This window comes from Stomoxys calcitrans, chromosome 1 (assembly GCF_963082655.1).
Source record: "Stomoxys calcitrans chromosome 1, idStoCalc2.1, whole genome shotgun sequence".
Lineage (NCBI taxonomy): Eukaryota > Metazoa > Arthropoda > Insecta > Diptera > Muscidae > Stomoxys > Stomoxys calcitrans.
Window position 1 is genome coordinate 28302809 of NC_081552.1, and position 12710 is coordinate 28315518.

At 38.3% G+C, this 12710-nt stretch overlaps 1 protein-coding gene across 1 annotated transcript in view; it reads left to right on the forward strand.

The window, feature by feature from the left end:
- LOC106094354 (rho GDP-dissociation inhibitor 1) overlaps window positions 1-12453 on the forward strand; it is a 48277-nt gene extending 35824 nt beyond the window's left edge. Inside the window, exons 3-5 of the mRNA XM_059360562.1 lie at window positions 4837-4946; window positions 5007-5121; window positions 12243-12453. Coding sequence (XP_059216545.1) covers window positions 4837-4946; window positions 5007-5121; window positions 12243-12439 — 422 coding nt within the window. The 3' untranslated portion in view covers window positions 12440-12453. The remainder of the gene's footprint in view (window positions 1-4836; window positions 4947-5006; window positions 5122-12242) is intronic.
- The last annotated feature ends 257 nt before the right edge of the window (window positions 12454-12710 follow it).

Genomic DNA, 12710 nt, shown 5'->3' on the forward strand with positions numbered 1-12710 from the left:
TAGGGGAGAGTGTATGAGGTGAGGCGTCCCTTCAACACTTGGCCATAAAACAGATATCAGATTTGAGCCCCTTTTTACCATAATCCACAAATATGTCCAGTTTGAGGATTATGTAGGTTGGGTACCTATTATTTATAGCCATAGTTTGCAAACATGGCCGGTTTGAAGGGAGTTTTGGGGCTAATTAATTTTTTCATATTGGCTATCAATTCACAATCGTATTTTAAAGCCACCACTGGGGATACCACGATATTTTTAAAGATCCGCAGATGCTCCTGTGTCTATCCCAATTTGAGGTTAAAACGTGTATTCTACTACCAAAGACCTTTTATTGCAGTCCTATTCCATCCTGATCGGCCTTCATATATTATTATTCATTCCTTTTGTTTGGGTAGGATGGGGAGAGGGGATTGCCCTCTGACACGTTCTTTCATTTGAGTGCAATATATTCTCGGTCGTCCTGCAGACAGTTTGATGTTGTTTTTACTGGGAGAAGAGGGTGGGTCCCCCCAAAGCTAAGACCCAAAAGACAATTAATTTTAGTCCTTTGTTGTTGTGATCTACATGTTCTGCTGAACGGCAAGACGTGACCCAGATACTCGAATCCTTATATCAACATTAGATTCGAGCTCTACTGTTATATACCTTTCTTTTAATTGACATATTATCCCGATCGAACTACACGTCCTATTGAAGGGTATTTAGTGGGTGTGGTCGGCACACCAAAAAATAAAATTTTATGTCAGATTTGTATTCCACTTTTAAAAACCTTTTATTGCCCATAGCGCAAAGTTATTTAAATATTGCCCAAAGCGGTTAAAGTGTCCTGTTGGGTGGTGTTTTTGGGGTTCGGGGACCCCCCCCCCCCCCCCCCCGACTTTAGGGTGACATTTTAATGCCAAGTTTGTACTCTACTCTTAAAAACCTTTTATTTGATACCGATATTGTCCCAATCGGTAATTATGTCCGTTCGGGTGGGTTTTGGGATGGGGCGCCCCCCAGGTTATTTGATCCCAAAATTGAATACCAATTTTTTTGTGTTTTTGGGGTACCATAAGGTGGCTTGCAAAATTTCACTTAAAACCGTTGCACCCATCTCCGAGATCTGGCGTTTTTGAAAATTGGGGTATGGAAGAGTGTACCCACCCCTTGGGATATAAAAAAAATGTAGTACCCTATTCACCGGGTCTCATACTCTACCATCTGTGAAAATTTCATGAATATTGGTTTAGCCGTTTTTGAGTCTATACGGAACAGACAAAGAAACAAAGCACAACAATTTTATTTTTATAAAATAGACTAGCTGAGCCCGGCCCGCTCTGCTGCGCCAGATTATGCTATGTTGGAGAGGAGTACTCTAAATTTCCAAATTTCTGAGTAATTGTAGTTGAAAATGTATTCCAATTTTCCTATGGATTTTTCTACACTCAAGTACCTCTTATTAAAAACCTACAATGGAATGGTCAGTAAAAATCCTTCATGGGGTGTGGTGGACCCCCAAAGACTTGGTCCCAAAAGTGAAAGTCAATTTCGTGCTCTATTCCCAAAGACCTTTCATTTAAGATCCATGTTGCCATGGTCGGTAAATATGTCCGATTTGAGGGGTTTTATGGGGGTGGGGTGACCCACGAAACACTTACTTCTGCAATTGGATATCAGATTTCTACTCTCAAATACCTTTAATTTCAGTCCCATATTGTAGTGATTGGTCTATAAATCAGTTTGCCGGGTTTTGGGGGTGGGCGGCCCTCCTCCATCCTAGATTTTGATATCAAATTTTAGTTTTTAGGTTACTGTAAGTGTGCAACCCATTTTACATAATTTTTTTTTTCTATGACAAAGAAAAAAGTTAGGAAAATTAAAAAGATAATACCGCAAACAACCGCAACGAAATTCCTATATTTTATTTTTCTTTATTCAAAGACCAATAGGTTGTTATACAATGGTAAATGCTGTACAGTTCATTTTGACAACTATGCCCTCTCTCTGTTCATGTTGGCTTCTGCAAATTAGCGCCATCTACTGTTTTCAATTGGATCAAAAAAAAAAATCCAATTTGAATTATAAATGACTATATTACTACCTTCAAATCAAATTGCCATATTAAACGATTTTCTATGGTAAAGAACTACTTTGCCAGTATATATATTTGGTGCGGGGGTTCTTAATATTAAACCATGTACAACTTTTAAACAAAAAAGTGTTGCAGTACAAGCAGCACATCGATTGGTCTTGTCTAACGATGAGCTAAAAATTATTGCAACCTTAACGTTAAGGTTTGCAACTCCTGCTATCTCGCTGAACTCATAACCTTGGGGGTATGGCGGCCTACGTTTATTTGTGTTCCCACACATTAATTAAATCACACAGTGTCCTGTTACGTCATTATGATTGATAGGCCGTTTTGGGGTCAGGTGGTCCGCTATATATATGGGCAGAATAAAGATACCAGATTCGCAGTCCACAACCATATACCTTTAATTTAACCCCATATTGTTATGATTAGTGTATACAGCCGTTTAGTGGAGGGCGTCTTCTATATGAGGGTTGTGCGCCACATTCCATCTGTCACTTGAGCACAAACTTGAATGACGCACTCTACTCAAAACAAGTAAAAGCGTGCTAAGTTCGGCCGGGCCGAATCTTATATACCCTCCACCATGGATCGCATTTGTCGAGTTGTTTTCCCGGCATCTCTTCTTAGGCTAAAAAGGTTATAAGAAAAGAGTTGCTCTGCTATTAAAACGATATCAAGATATGGTCCGGTTCGGACCACAATTAAATTATATGTTGGAGACCTGTGTAAAATTTCAGCCAATTCGTATAAGAATTGCGCCAATTGGGTGCTCACGAAGTAAAATAGAGAGAACGATTTATATGGGATCTGTATCGGGCTATAGACCGATTCAGAACATAATAAACACGTTTGTAGATGGTTATGAGAGGATCCGTCGTACAAAATTTCAGGCATATCGGATAATAATTGCGACCTCTAGGGGTCAAGAAGTCAAGATCCCAGATCGGTTTATATGGCAGCTATATCAGGTTATGAACCGATTTGAACCTTATTTGACACAGTTGTTGAAAGTAAAAATAAAATACGTCATGCAAAATTTAAGATAAATCGGATAGGAATTGCGCCCTCTAGAAGCTCAAGAAGTCAAATTCCCAGATCTGTTTATATGACAGCTATATCAGGTTATGGACCGATTTTAACCATACTTGGCACAGTTGTTGGATATCATGACGAAATACTTCGTGCAAAAATTCATTAAAATCAGATAAGAATTGCGCCCTTTAGAGGCTCAAGAAGTCAAGACCCAAGATCGGTTTATATGGCAGCTATATCAGGTTATGAACCGATTTGAACCATACTTGGCACAGTTGTTGGATATACTAACAAAACACGTCGTGCAAAATTTCATTTCAATCGGATAAGAATTGCGCACTCTAGAGGCTCAAGAAGTCAAGAGCCAAGACCGGTTTATATGGCAGCTATATCAGGTTATGGACCGATTTGAACCATACTTAGCACAGTTGTTGGATATAATAACAAAACACGTCGTGCAAAATTTCATTCTGATCGGATAAGAATTGCGCACGCTAGAGGCTCAAGAAGTCAAGACCCAAGATCGGTTTATATGGCAGCTATATCAGGTTATGGACCGATTTAAACCATACTTGGCACAGTTGGTGGATATCATAACAAAACACGTCGTGCAAAATTTCATTCCAATAGGATAAGAATTGCACACTCTAGAGGCTCAAGAAGTCAAGACCCAAGATCGGTTTATATGGCAGCTATATCAAAACATGGACCGATATGGCCCATTTACAATACCAACCGACCTACACTAATAAGAAGTATTTGTGCAAAATTTCAAGCGGCTAGCTTTACTCCTTCGGAAGTTAGCGTGCTTTCGACAGACAGACGGACGGACGGACGGACGGACGGACGGACGGACAGACGGACGGACATGGCTAGATCGACATAAAATGTCGCGACGATCAAGAATATATATACTTTATGGGGTCTCAGACGAATATTTCGGGTAGTTACAAACAGAATGACGAAATTAGTATACCCCCCATCTTATGGTGGAGGGTATAAAAATCTATCACTTGATTCCCCATTGCTTTAATGGGTCAAATAACTTATCAGACTTAAAGCACCACCAAATAACTTATCAGACTTAAAGCACCACCTAGATTCTTGGGCACAAAGTTTAAAGTCATATTGATAATCTGCTCTCAAATGCCTTTAATTTGAGTTTCATCAGGCTATGATCGAGTAATATTCCCATTTGGAGACCATAATGAGATAATTTTTTATGTCTTCATTTTTTATGGAGGCCACGCATGACGCTGAACGCCTGGGTCTGAATCCTGGCGAGACCATCAGAAAAAATTTTCAGCGGTGGTTTTCCCCTCCTAATGCTGGCAACATTTGTGAGGTTCATCGGTTTTTGAGTCTATACGGAACAAACAAATTTACAAACCCACAAACAAACCTACAAACAAACAAAAACAAATTAATTTTTATATATTCGGTTGCCCAAAAAGTAATTGCGGATTTTTCATATAGTCGGCGTTGACAAATTTTTTCACAGCTTGTGACTCTGTAATTGCATTCTTTCTTCTGTCAGTTATCAGCAGTTACTTTTAGCTTGCTTTAGAAAAAAAGTGTAAAAAAAGTATATTTGATTAAAGTTCATTCTAAGTTTTATTAAAAATGCATTTACTTTCTTTTAAAAAATCCGCAATTACTTTTTGGGCAACTAATATATAGATTCATAGGATTTAAATTTTTAATTTGCCATTTTTTTTTTATTTTAGACCCCAATGATGAACGCAAGGTGCTAGTAAAAAAATTAGCTCTGGTATCCGAAGGACGACCTGATATGGAATTAGATTTAACCGGCGATTTAACCCAGCTGAAGAAACAAGTATGTAATTGACATTAAATTATTGTTAATCATATTCTAATTAAAACGTTTTTCTAACAGGTTTTTGTTATCAAAGAGGGTGTGCAGTACAAAGTACGCATTGATTTTATTGTCCAAAGAGAAATCGTGCATGGCCTTAAATATGTACAAAAGACTTATCGTTTAGGTGTCCCTGGTAAGTGCTTTAATGACAAAAGTGTCAATGACTTGACTTGTCTTGAATTGCCTATAATGCAAATGCTTTTGTGAAACCTTTTAAAAATTTATAAAAAAATGGCCAAGAGAGAAATAAAATTGCATACACTTTTTTTTTTGAATAGATTTGTTATAAGGCTTAAACACCAATATAAAGGAATTGTAAAGGGTTTTGTTTGAATTTTAGAAAGTTTTCAAATATAGCCAGTGGTTTACGATTTTTATTGATTACTAGCCGAAGAGGGCCCGCTCCGCTGCACCTTCTTTAACTCTCTATTATCTTTTTAGGGTGGGGCCACTTCCTGAATGTGTATATCGAATTCATGCCACTGTAGCCTTTGTCCGCCTATCACGCTGGACGCCTGCGTTCAAATCCTGGCGATAACATCGGACAAAATTTAAAGCGGTGGTTATCCCACTTATTGCTGGCAATATTTGCCATGCATGTTTATGTCAAAAATTCTCCCCATAAAGGTCTCGCGCTGCTGCACGGCATTCGGACACAGCTATAAAAATGCCCTTATTATTGAGTTTAGACTTGAATCGGAAAGCTTTCATTGATGTGTGAGAAGTGTGCCCCTTCTCGGGTCCTGGGTAAATTTTTACTCCACTGCCAAATACCTTTTGGGTCCTATATTAGTAAATATTTTCGGTTAAGAGAGACACTTGGCCCTTAATGTAAATATACGCTTCGTGCTCTGCTTTCAAATACATTTTATATGAGCCCCATAATGGCATGATCGGTAAATACATTCTGTTTGAGGATAGGATGGACCCCAGGGACTTTGTCTATTAATTTAAACATCAAATAGCTTTTATATAATAGGGAGGTGTTTTCGGGTGAGGCAGTTCCCCCCAACCACATGACATGGATATGAAATTCGTTTTTTTCTCTTAAGCACCTTTCGTTTGAGCTCTATATTGTCGTGATTGGTCTATATACCCATTTGGGGGGTTTTGGACGGCCCCCGAGGCACCCGACCCCAATAATACAAACATTGTTTTGTTTTGACTGTGAGAGTGGAAAAAAAAATTTCGAATGAATCGCATTGCCAATCTGCGAGATCTGGTGTTTTTGAAAATTGGGGTACTGAGAAGTGCTTTTTAGGGGAGGGATGACACCTCAGACATTTCGACTCATATATGGATATTAAATTCGTGCTGCATTCTCAAATCTATTCAATGTGAGCTCCATATAGCCGTGGTCGATAAATATGATCTGTTTGGAGGGTGTTTTGAGGCTGGGGCGGCCACCGACACTTTGCCCTGAAAATATATATCAAATTCGTTCTTTACTCCCAAATACCGTTCATTTGAACTCCGTATTGCCATAATCGCAAATGAGTTTCAGTTTAGGGAGTGCTTTAGGGCGTACCCCCAAACACTTGGCTCCAAAATTGGATATCAAACTCGTTTTCTACTCTCAAATACCATTCATTTGAGTCCCACATTGTCAACCTATGTGATTTATTTTTGGGAGAAAAAGCGCCACCTAGAGTACCAAATGCCTTTCATTTGAGTCCCATATAAACATAGTCGGCTAATATACTCATTTTTGGGTACTTGGGGGTACTTAGAGATGAGGGGACCTCCCATTACTTGGACCTAATTTTTTCTGCCATATTTGTAATCCACTATCGAATACTTTTCATTTGAGACCCTTATTGACGTGAACTTTGTTGTAGCAGCGTGTTGTACACTGAGGCAGCAGCCCCTACCGATGGAGAACTCCATCGGCTCAATCCGGTGCCGGATATCGTCGAATATATCTGTTTAGAGGAGTTTTGGGGTTGGGGAGGCCCGTTGGGTACTTGTACCCAAATTTTAATACGATCCAATACCTTTCATTCACCTAGTCTCCAATAGCTTTCATTTGATACCCATATTGTGCCCACCGGTCCACTTTGCGTTTGGTTTTGGAATGCGTTGTTGGGGTAAGGGGGAAGAACCGCCCCCATCCGATATCTAAAATTTATATGGCCTATATTTCCTTCCAGACAAACTAACACAATCTGTGAAAGTTAAAAAAAAAACGGTTCAGCCGTTTTTGATTCAAAAAAACCGAACAAAAATAATCGAGAGACCGGTTTATATGAGATCTATATCAGGTCATAAAAGAACATCGCATGCAAAATTTCAGCCTGAACGGAAACAACCAGCGGCTTATAAGGACTCAAGAAGTAAAATCGGGAGATCGGTTTATATGGGAGCTATATCAGGTTATAGACCGATTTGGGCCGTACTGGGCACAGTTGTTGGAAGTCATAACAGAACATTAGCTGTAAAATTTGAGCCAAATCGGACAAAAATTTGCGGCTTCCAGGGGCTGAAGAAGTCAAATCGGGAGATCGGTTTATGTGGGAGCTATATCTAAATCGGAACCGATATAACCCATTTGCAATCCCCAAGGACCTACATCGATATTAAGTATCTGTGCAAAACTTCAAGCGGCTAGCTTTACGCGTTCGACCCCTATCGTGATGTCTACAGACGGACGGACATGGCATAAACAACACAGAACGTCGAGGCGATCAAGAATATATATTGGGTTGCCCAAAAAGTAATTGCGGATTTTTCATATAGTCGATGTTGACAAATTTTTTCACAGCTTGTGACTCTGTAATTGCATTCTCTCTTCTGTCAGTTATCAGCTGTTACTTTTAGAAAAAAAAAGTGTAAACAAGTAAAAGCGTGCTAAGTTCGGCCGGGCCGAATCTTATATATCCTCCACCATGGATCGCATTTGTCGAGTTCTTTTCCCGGCATCTCTTCTTAGGCAAAACAGGATATAAGAAAAGATTTGCTCTGCTATTAGAGCGATATCAAGATATGGTCCGGTTTGGACCACAATTAAATTATATGTTGGAGACCTGTGTAAAATGTCAGTCAATTCGAATAAGAATTGCGCCCTTTGGGGGCTCAAGAAGTAAAATAGAGAGATCGATTTATATGGGAGCTGTATCGGGCTATAGACCGATTCAGACCATAATAAACACGTATGTTGATGGTCATGAGAGAATCCGTCGTACAAAATTTCAGGCAAATCGGATAATAATTGCGACCTCTACAGGCTCAAGAAGTCAAGATCCCAGATCGGTTTATATGACAGCTAAATCAGGTTATGAACCGATTTGAACCATACTTGGCACAGTTGTTGGATATCATAACAAACCACGTCGTGCCAAAATTCATTCAAATCGGATAAGGATTGCGCCCTCTAGAGGCTCTAGAAGTCAAGACCCAAGATCGGTTTATATGAAAGCTATATCAGGTTATAGACCGATTTGAACCATTCTTGGCACAGTTGTTGGATATCATGACAAAACACGTCGTGTGAAATTTCATTTCAATCTGATAAGAATTGCGCACTCTAGAGGCTCTAGAAATCAAGACCCAAGATCCGTTTATATGGCAGCTATAGCAGGTAATGCACCAATTTGAACCATACTTGGCACAGTTGTTGGATATCATAACAAAACACGTCGTGCAAATGTTCATTCCAATCGGACAAGAATTGCACACTCTAGAGGCTCAAGAAGTCAAGACCCAAGATCGGTTTATATGGCAGCTATATCAGGTTTTAGACCGATTTGAACCACACTTGGCACAGTTGTTGGATATCATAACAAAACACCTCGTGCCAAAATTCATTCAAATCGGATAAGAATTGCGCCCTCTAGAGGCTCAAGAAGTCAAGACCCAAGATCGGTTTATATGAGAGCTATATCAAAACATGGACCGATTACAATACCAACCGACCTACACTAATAAGAAGTATTTGTGCAAAATTTCAAGAGGCTAGCTTTACTCCTTCGGAAGTTAGCGTGCTTTCGACAGACAGACGGACGGACGGACGGACATGGCTAGATCGACATAAAATGCCACGACGATCAAGAATATATAAACTTTATGGGGTCTCAGACGAATATTTCGAGTAGTTACAAACAGAATGACGAAATTAGTATACCCCCCATCTTATGGTGGAGGGTATAAAAAGTATATTTGATTAAAGTTCATTCTAAGTTTTATTAAAAATACATTTACTTTCTTTTAAAAAATCCGCAATTACTTTTTGGGCAACCCAATATATTTAATGGGGTCTAAGACGAATATTTCGAGGTGTTACAAGCGGAATGAGTAGATTAGTATACCCCCATCCTATGGCGGTGGATAAATAATCGCAATCGTAAAGTGTTAATCATTTAATAGTTGATCTTGAATCGATATTCTGGTTTGAACTTTAATTGACATCAGTTTAGGTGTGTTAAGCTTGTTAACTACATGAAAATCAAAGTTAAAATAAAAGGAGGATGGAGTTATGGAGCCTAGATTCCAAACAGATTGTCCATGAATATTTTGAAATAATTGGAAATTTGTGCAAATATCCTTACTTTTGCTGTTGCCATGTTTTGTTGTTTTTCTTAAAAAAAGTTCTTAAGATACATACATATGTATGTATATGCAATTTCTTTTCTCTTTTGGTTCATTGATTAACATAACCACCACCAAACAACCAACGTTATAGGTTTTCTTAACAACTAAAAAAGACAATTAACCAACTTTTGCTTTGTCTCCTTTCTATTTTATTTTTAAACACGTTTTCAATCACACCCCCAAGAAAGGTTTCCATTTAGCATAACTCATTAAAAGCTGTCAGTTTACACCTAACCATAGAACGTCGCCAATCTTTTTCACTGCCTTTAAAAAAAAAATCTTTACCATGTTTTTGAATTCCCTAATATCAAATTCAATTTGCGGGCTTTCTTGCATCGCGTATATTTTAATTGTCTCCCTAGTCATTACCATATTAATAACATGTTGAAATTAATGCCTCCGCCGCCTATATTGTTTTTGTATTTTTGATTAATCCAAGAACGCTTTTTTTCTCTTCTCATTGTCTTTATCCAATTTTTTTTATATTTTGTTTACTCTGTGCCTCTAATAAATAAATAAATGTGTGTGTGTGTGTGTGTGTCTCTTTTTACATATATGTGTCGTAACTAACCCCCATAATACTAAACAATACTAAAAGATCTAGTTGGTAAGATATCTCTCCTTATATTTCCACAATAAGTAAACAAATTGAGAAAATATATCATAGCAAAGATGTTGAAAGTTTAAAACAAAATTTATGGGACGAAACAATGTCCCTGTCCTTTAATGTATCTGCAATTATACTAATGTGGTATTAAAATGTTAAAGGAATCGCCCAAAGAAGGTGAGTAATGCAATCTATGGTGCAGAATTCGTTAAACTGGGCCCCACCAAACTTAACTCACTTTTACTTGTGCACTCGGATAATAGAGGTATCATCTACGTGTTCAAGCTTCCACCTTGGGAGATCGATGTATATGGCAGCATGGTAGTTTGAAGTCATTACAGAACACCACATGCCAATATTGGCTAAATACGATGTTTACAAGTCAATTAGGGAGATCGACTTATATGTTGGCTATACCTAAGATAGCCCCACTTGCAATCCCTAAGATTTTTGCAGATAGCCTGCATTCGACGGGATACAGACGGACATTGGAACACAAAAAGTACAACCTTTGAATTGCAAATGTACCAAGAAGGACGTATAAAGTCAAGTTAAAAATGTCGCATCTATAGGTTTGTTTCTATGTTGAGCAATAGTGAAGTTCCATGTATTTTCTTTGATTATTATACCCTCCACCATAAGATGGGGGGTATACTAATTTCGTCATTCTGATTGTAACTACTCGAAATATTCGTCTGAGACCCCATAAAGTATATATATTCTTGATCGTCGTGAAATTTTATGTCGATCTAGCCATGTCCGTCCGTCCGTCTGTCGAAAGCACGCTAACTTCCGAAGGAGTAAAGCTAGCCGCTTTAAATTTTGCACAAATACTTCTTATTAGTGAAGGTCGGTTGGTATTGTAAATGGGCCATATCGGTCCATTTTTTGATATAGCTGCCATATAAACCGATCTTGGGTCTTGACTTCTTGAGCCTCTAGAGTGCACAATTCTTATCCGATTGGGATGAAATTTTGCACGACGAGTTTTGTTATGATATCCAACAAATGTGCCAAGTATGGTTCAAATCGGTCCATAACCTGATATAGCTGCCATATAAACCGATCTTGGGTCTTGACTTCTTGAGCCTCTAGAGGGCGCAATTCTTATCCGACGTGTTTTGTTACGATATCCAACAACTGTGCCAAATATGGTTCAAATCGGTTCATAACCTGATATAGCTGTCATATAAACAGATCTGGGGACTTGACTTCTTGAGCCTCTAGAGTGCGCAATTCTTATCCGATTGGAATGAAATTTTGCACGACGTGTTTTGTTATGATATCCAACAACTGTGCCAAGTTTGGTTCAAGTCGGCCCATAACCTGATATAACTGACATATAAACTGATCTGGGATCTTGACTTCTTGAGCCTCTAGAGGTCGCAATTATTATCCGATTTGCCTGAAATTATGTACTACGGATACTCTCATGACCATCAACATACTTGTTTATTATGATCTGAATCGGTCTATAGCCCGATACAGCTACCATATAAATCGATCTCTCTATTTTACTTCTTGAGCCCCCAAAGGGCGCAATTCTTATTCGAATTGGCTGACATTTTACACAGGTCTCCAACATGTAATAATATAATAATAGCAGGGCAAATCTTTTCTTCTATCCTTTTTTGCCTAAGAAGAGATGCCGGGAAAAGAGCTCGGCAAATGCGATCCATGGTGGAGGGTATGTAAGATTCGGCCCGGCCGAACTTAGCACGCTTTTACTTGTTTTAAAGATTGTAATGTGATTTCAACAGACAGACGGACGGACATGGCTAGATCGTCTTCGATTTTTATGCTGATCAAGAATGTATATACTTTATAGGGACGGGAAATGCATATTTCGATGGGTTGCAAACGAAATGGCAAAATGAATATACCCCCATCCTTCGGTTGTGGGTATAAAAATATAATTTTTCAATAAACTAGGGAGTTTTATGCACTTATGGATTAAACAACTCAACATCTTTTCTATTGTATATAACACCATAAGACAATTAAACAAGCAGGGAATTGCTAATCGATATCAAATTTTTGTGTTTTCATTTTTCAAACAGTTGATAAAATGACACACATGGTTGGTTCGTATCCACCGAAAAAGGAAATGCAATGCTATATAACACCCAACGAGGAAGCTCCCTCCGGTATGATGGCACGTGGTACTTACTCCGTTTCTTCCCTCTTCACCGATGATGACAAACACAACCATCTCAAGTGGGAGTGGACATTTGAAATAAAAAAGGATTGGGAATAAACACCATCCCCCCCCCCAAATAAAACAAAAAGGATGAGCAAAAACCTCAAACAACCACAACAATAACAACATAGGCTGCATTCAAATTTTACAAAAGCAAAAAACAAAAAAGGATATATAAACTAAAATCAAAAGCAAATATTTATGTATGAAACAAAAATTTAAAAACAAAAAAAAAAAAAAATCAAAAGTTAAGTTATAAAGAGAAAAAAGTGTATTCAAAACTTCACAAAACCAAGTATGTATTTTGAGAAAAAAAAACAAATTAAAT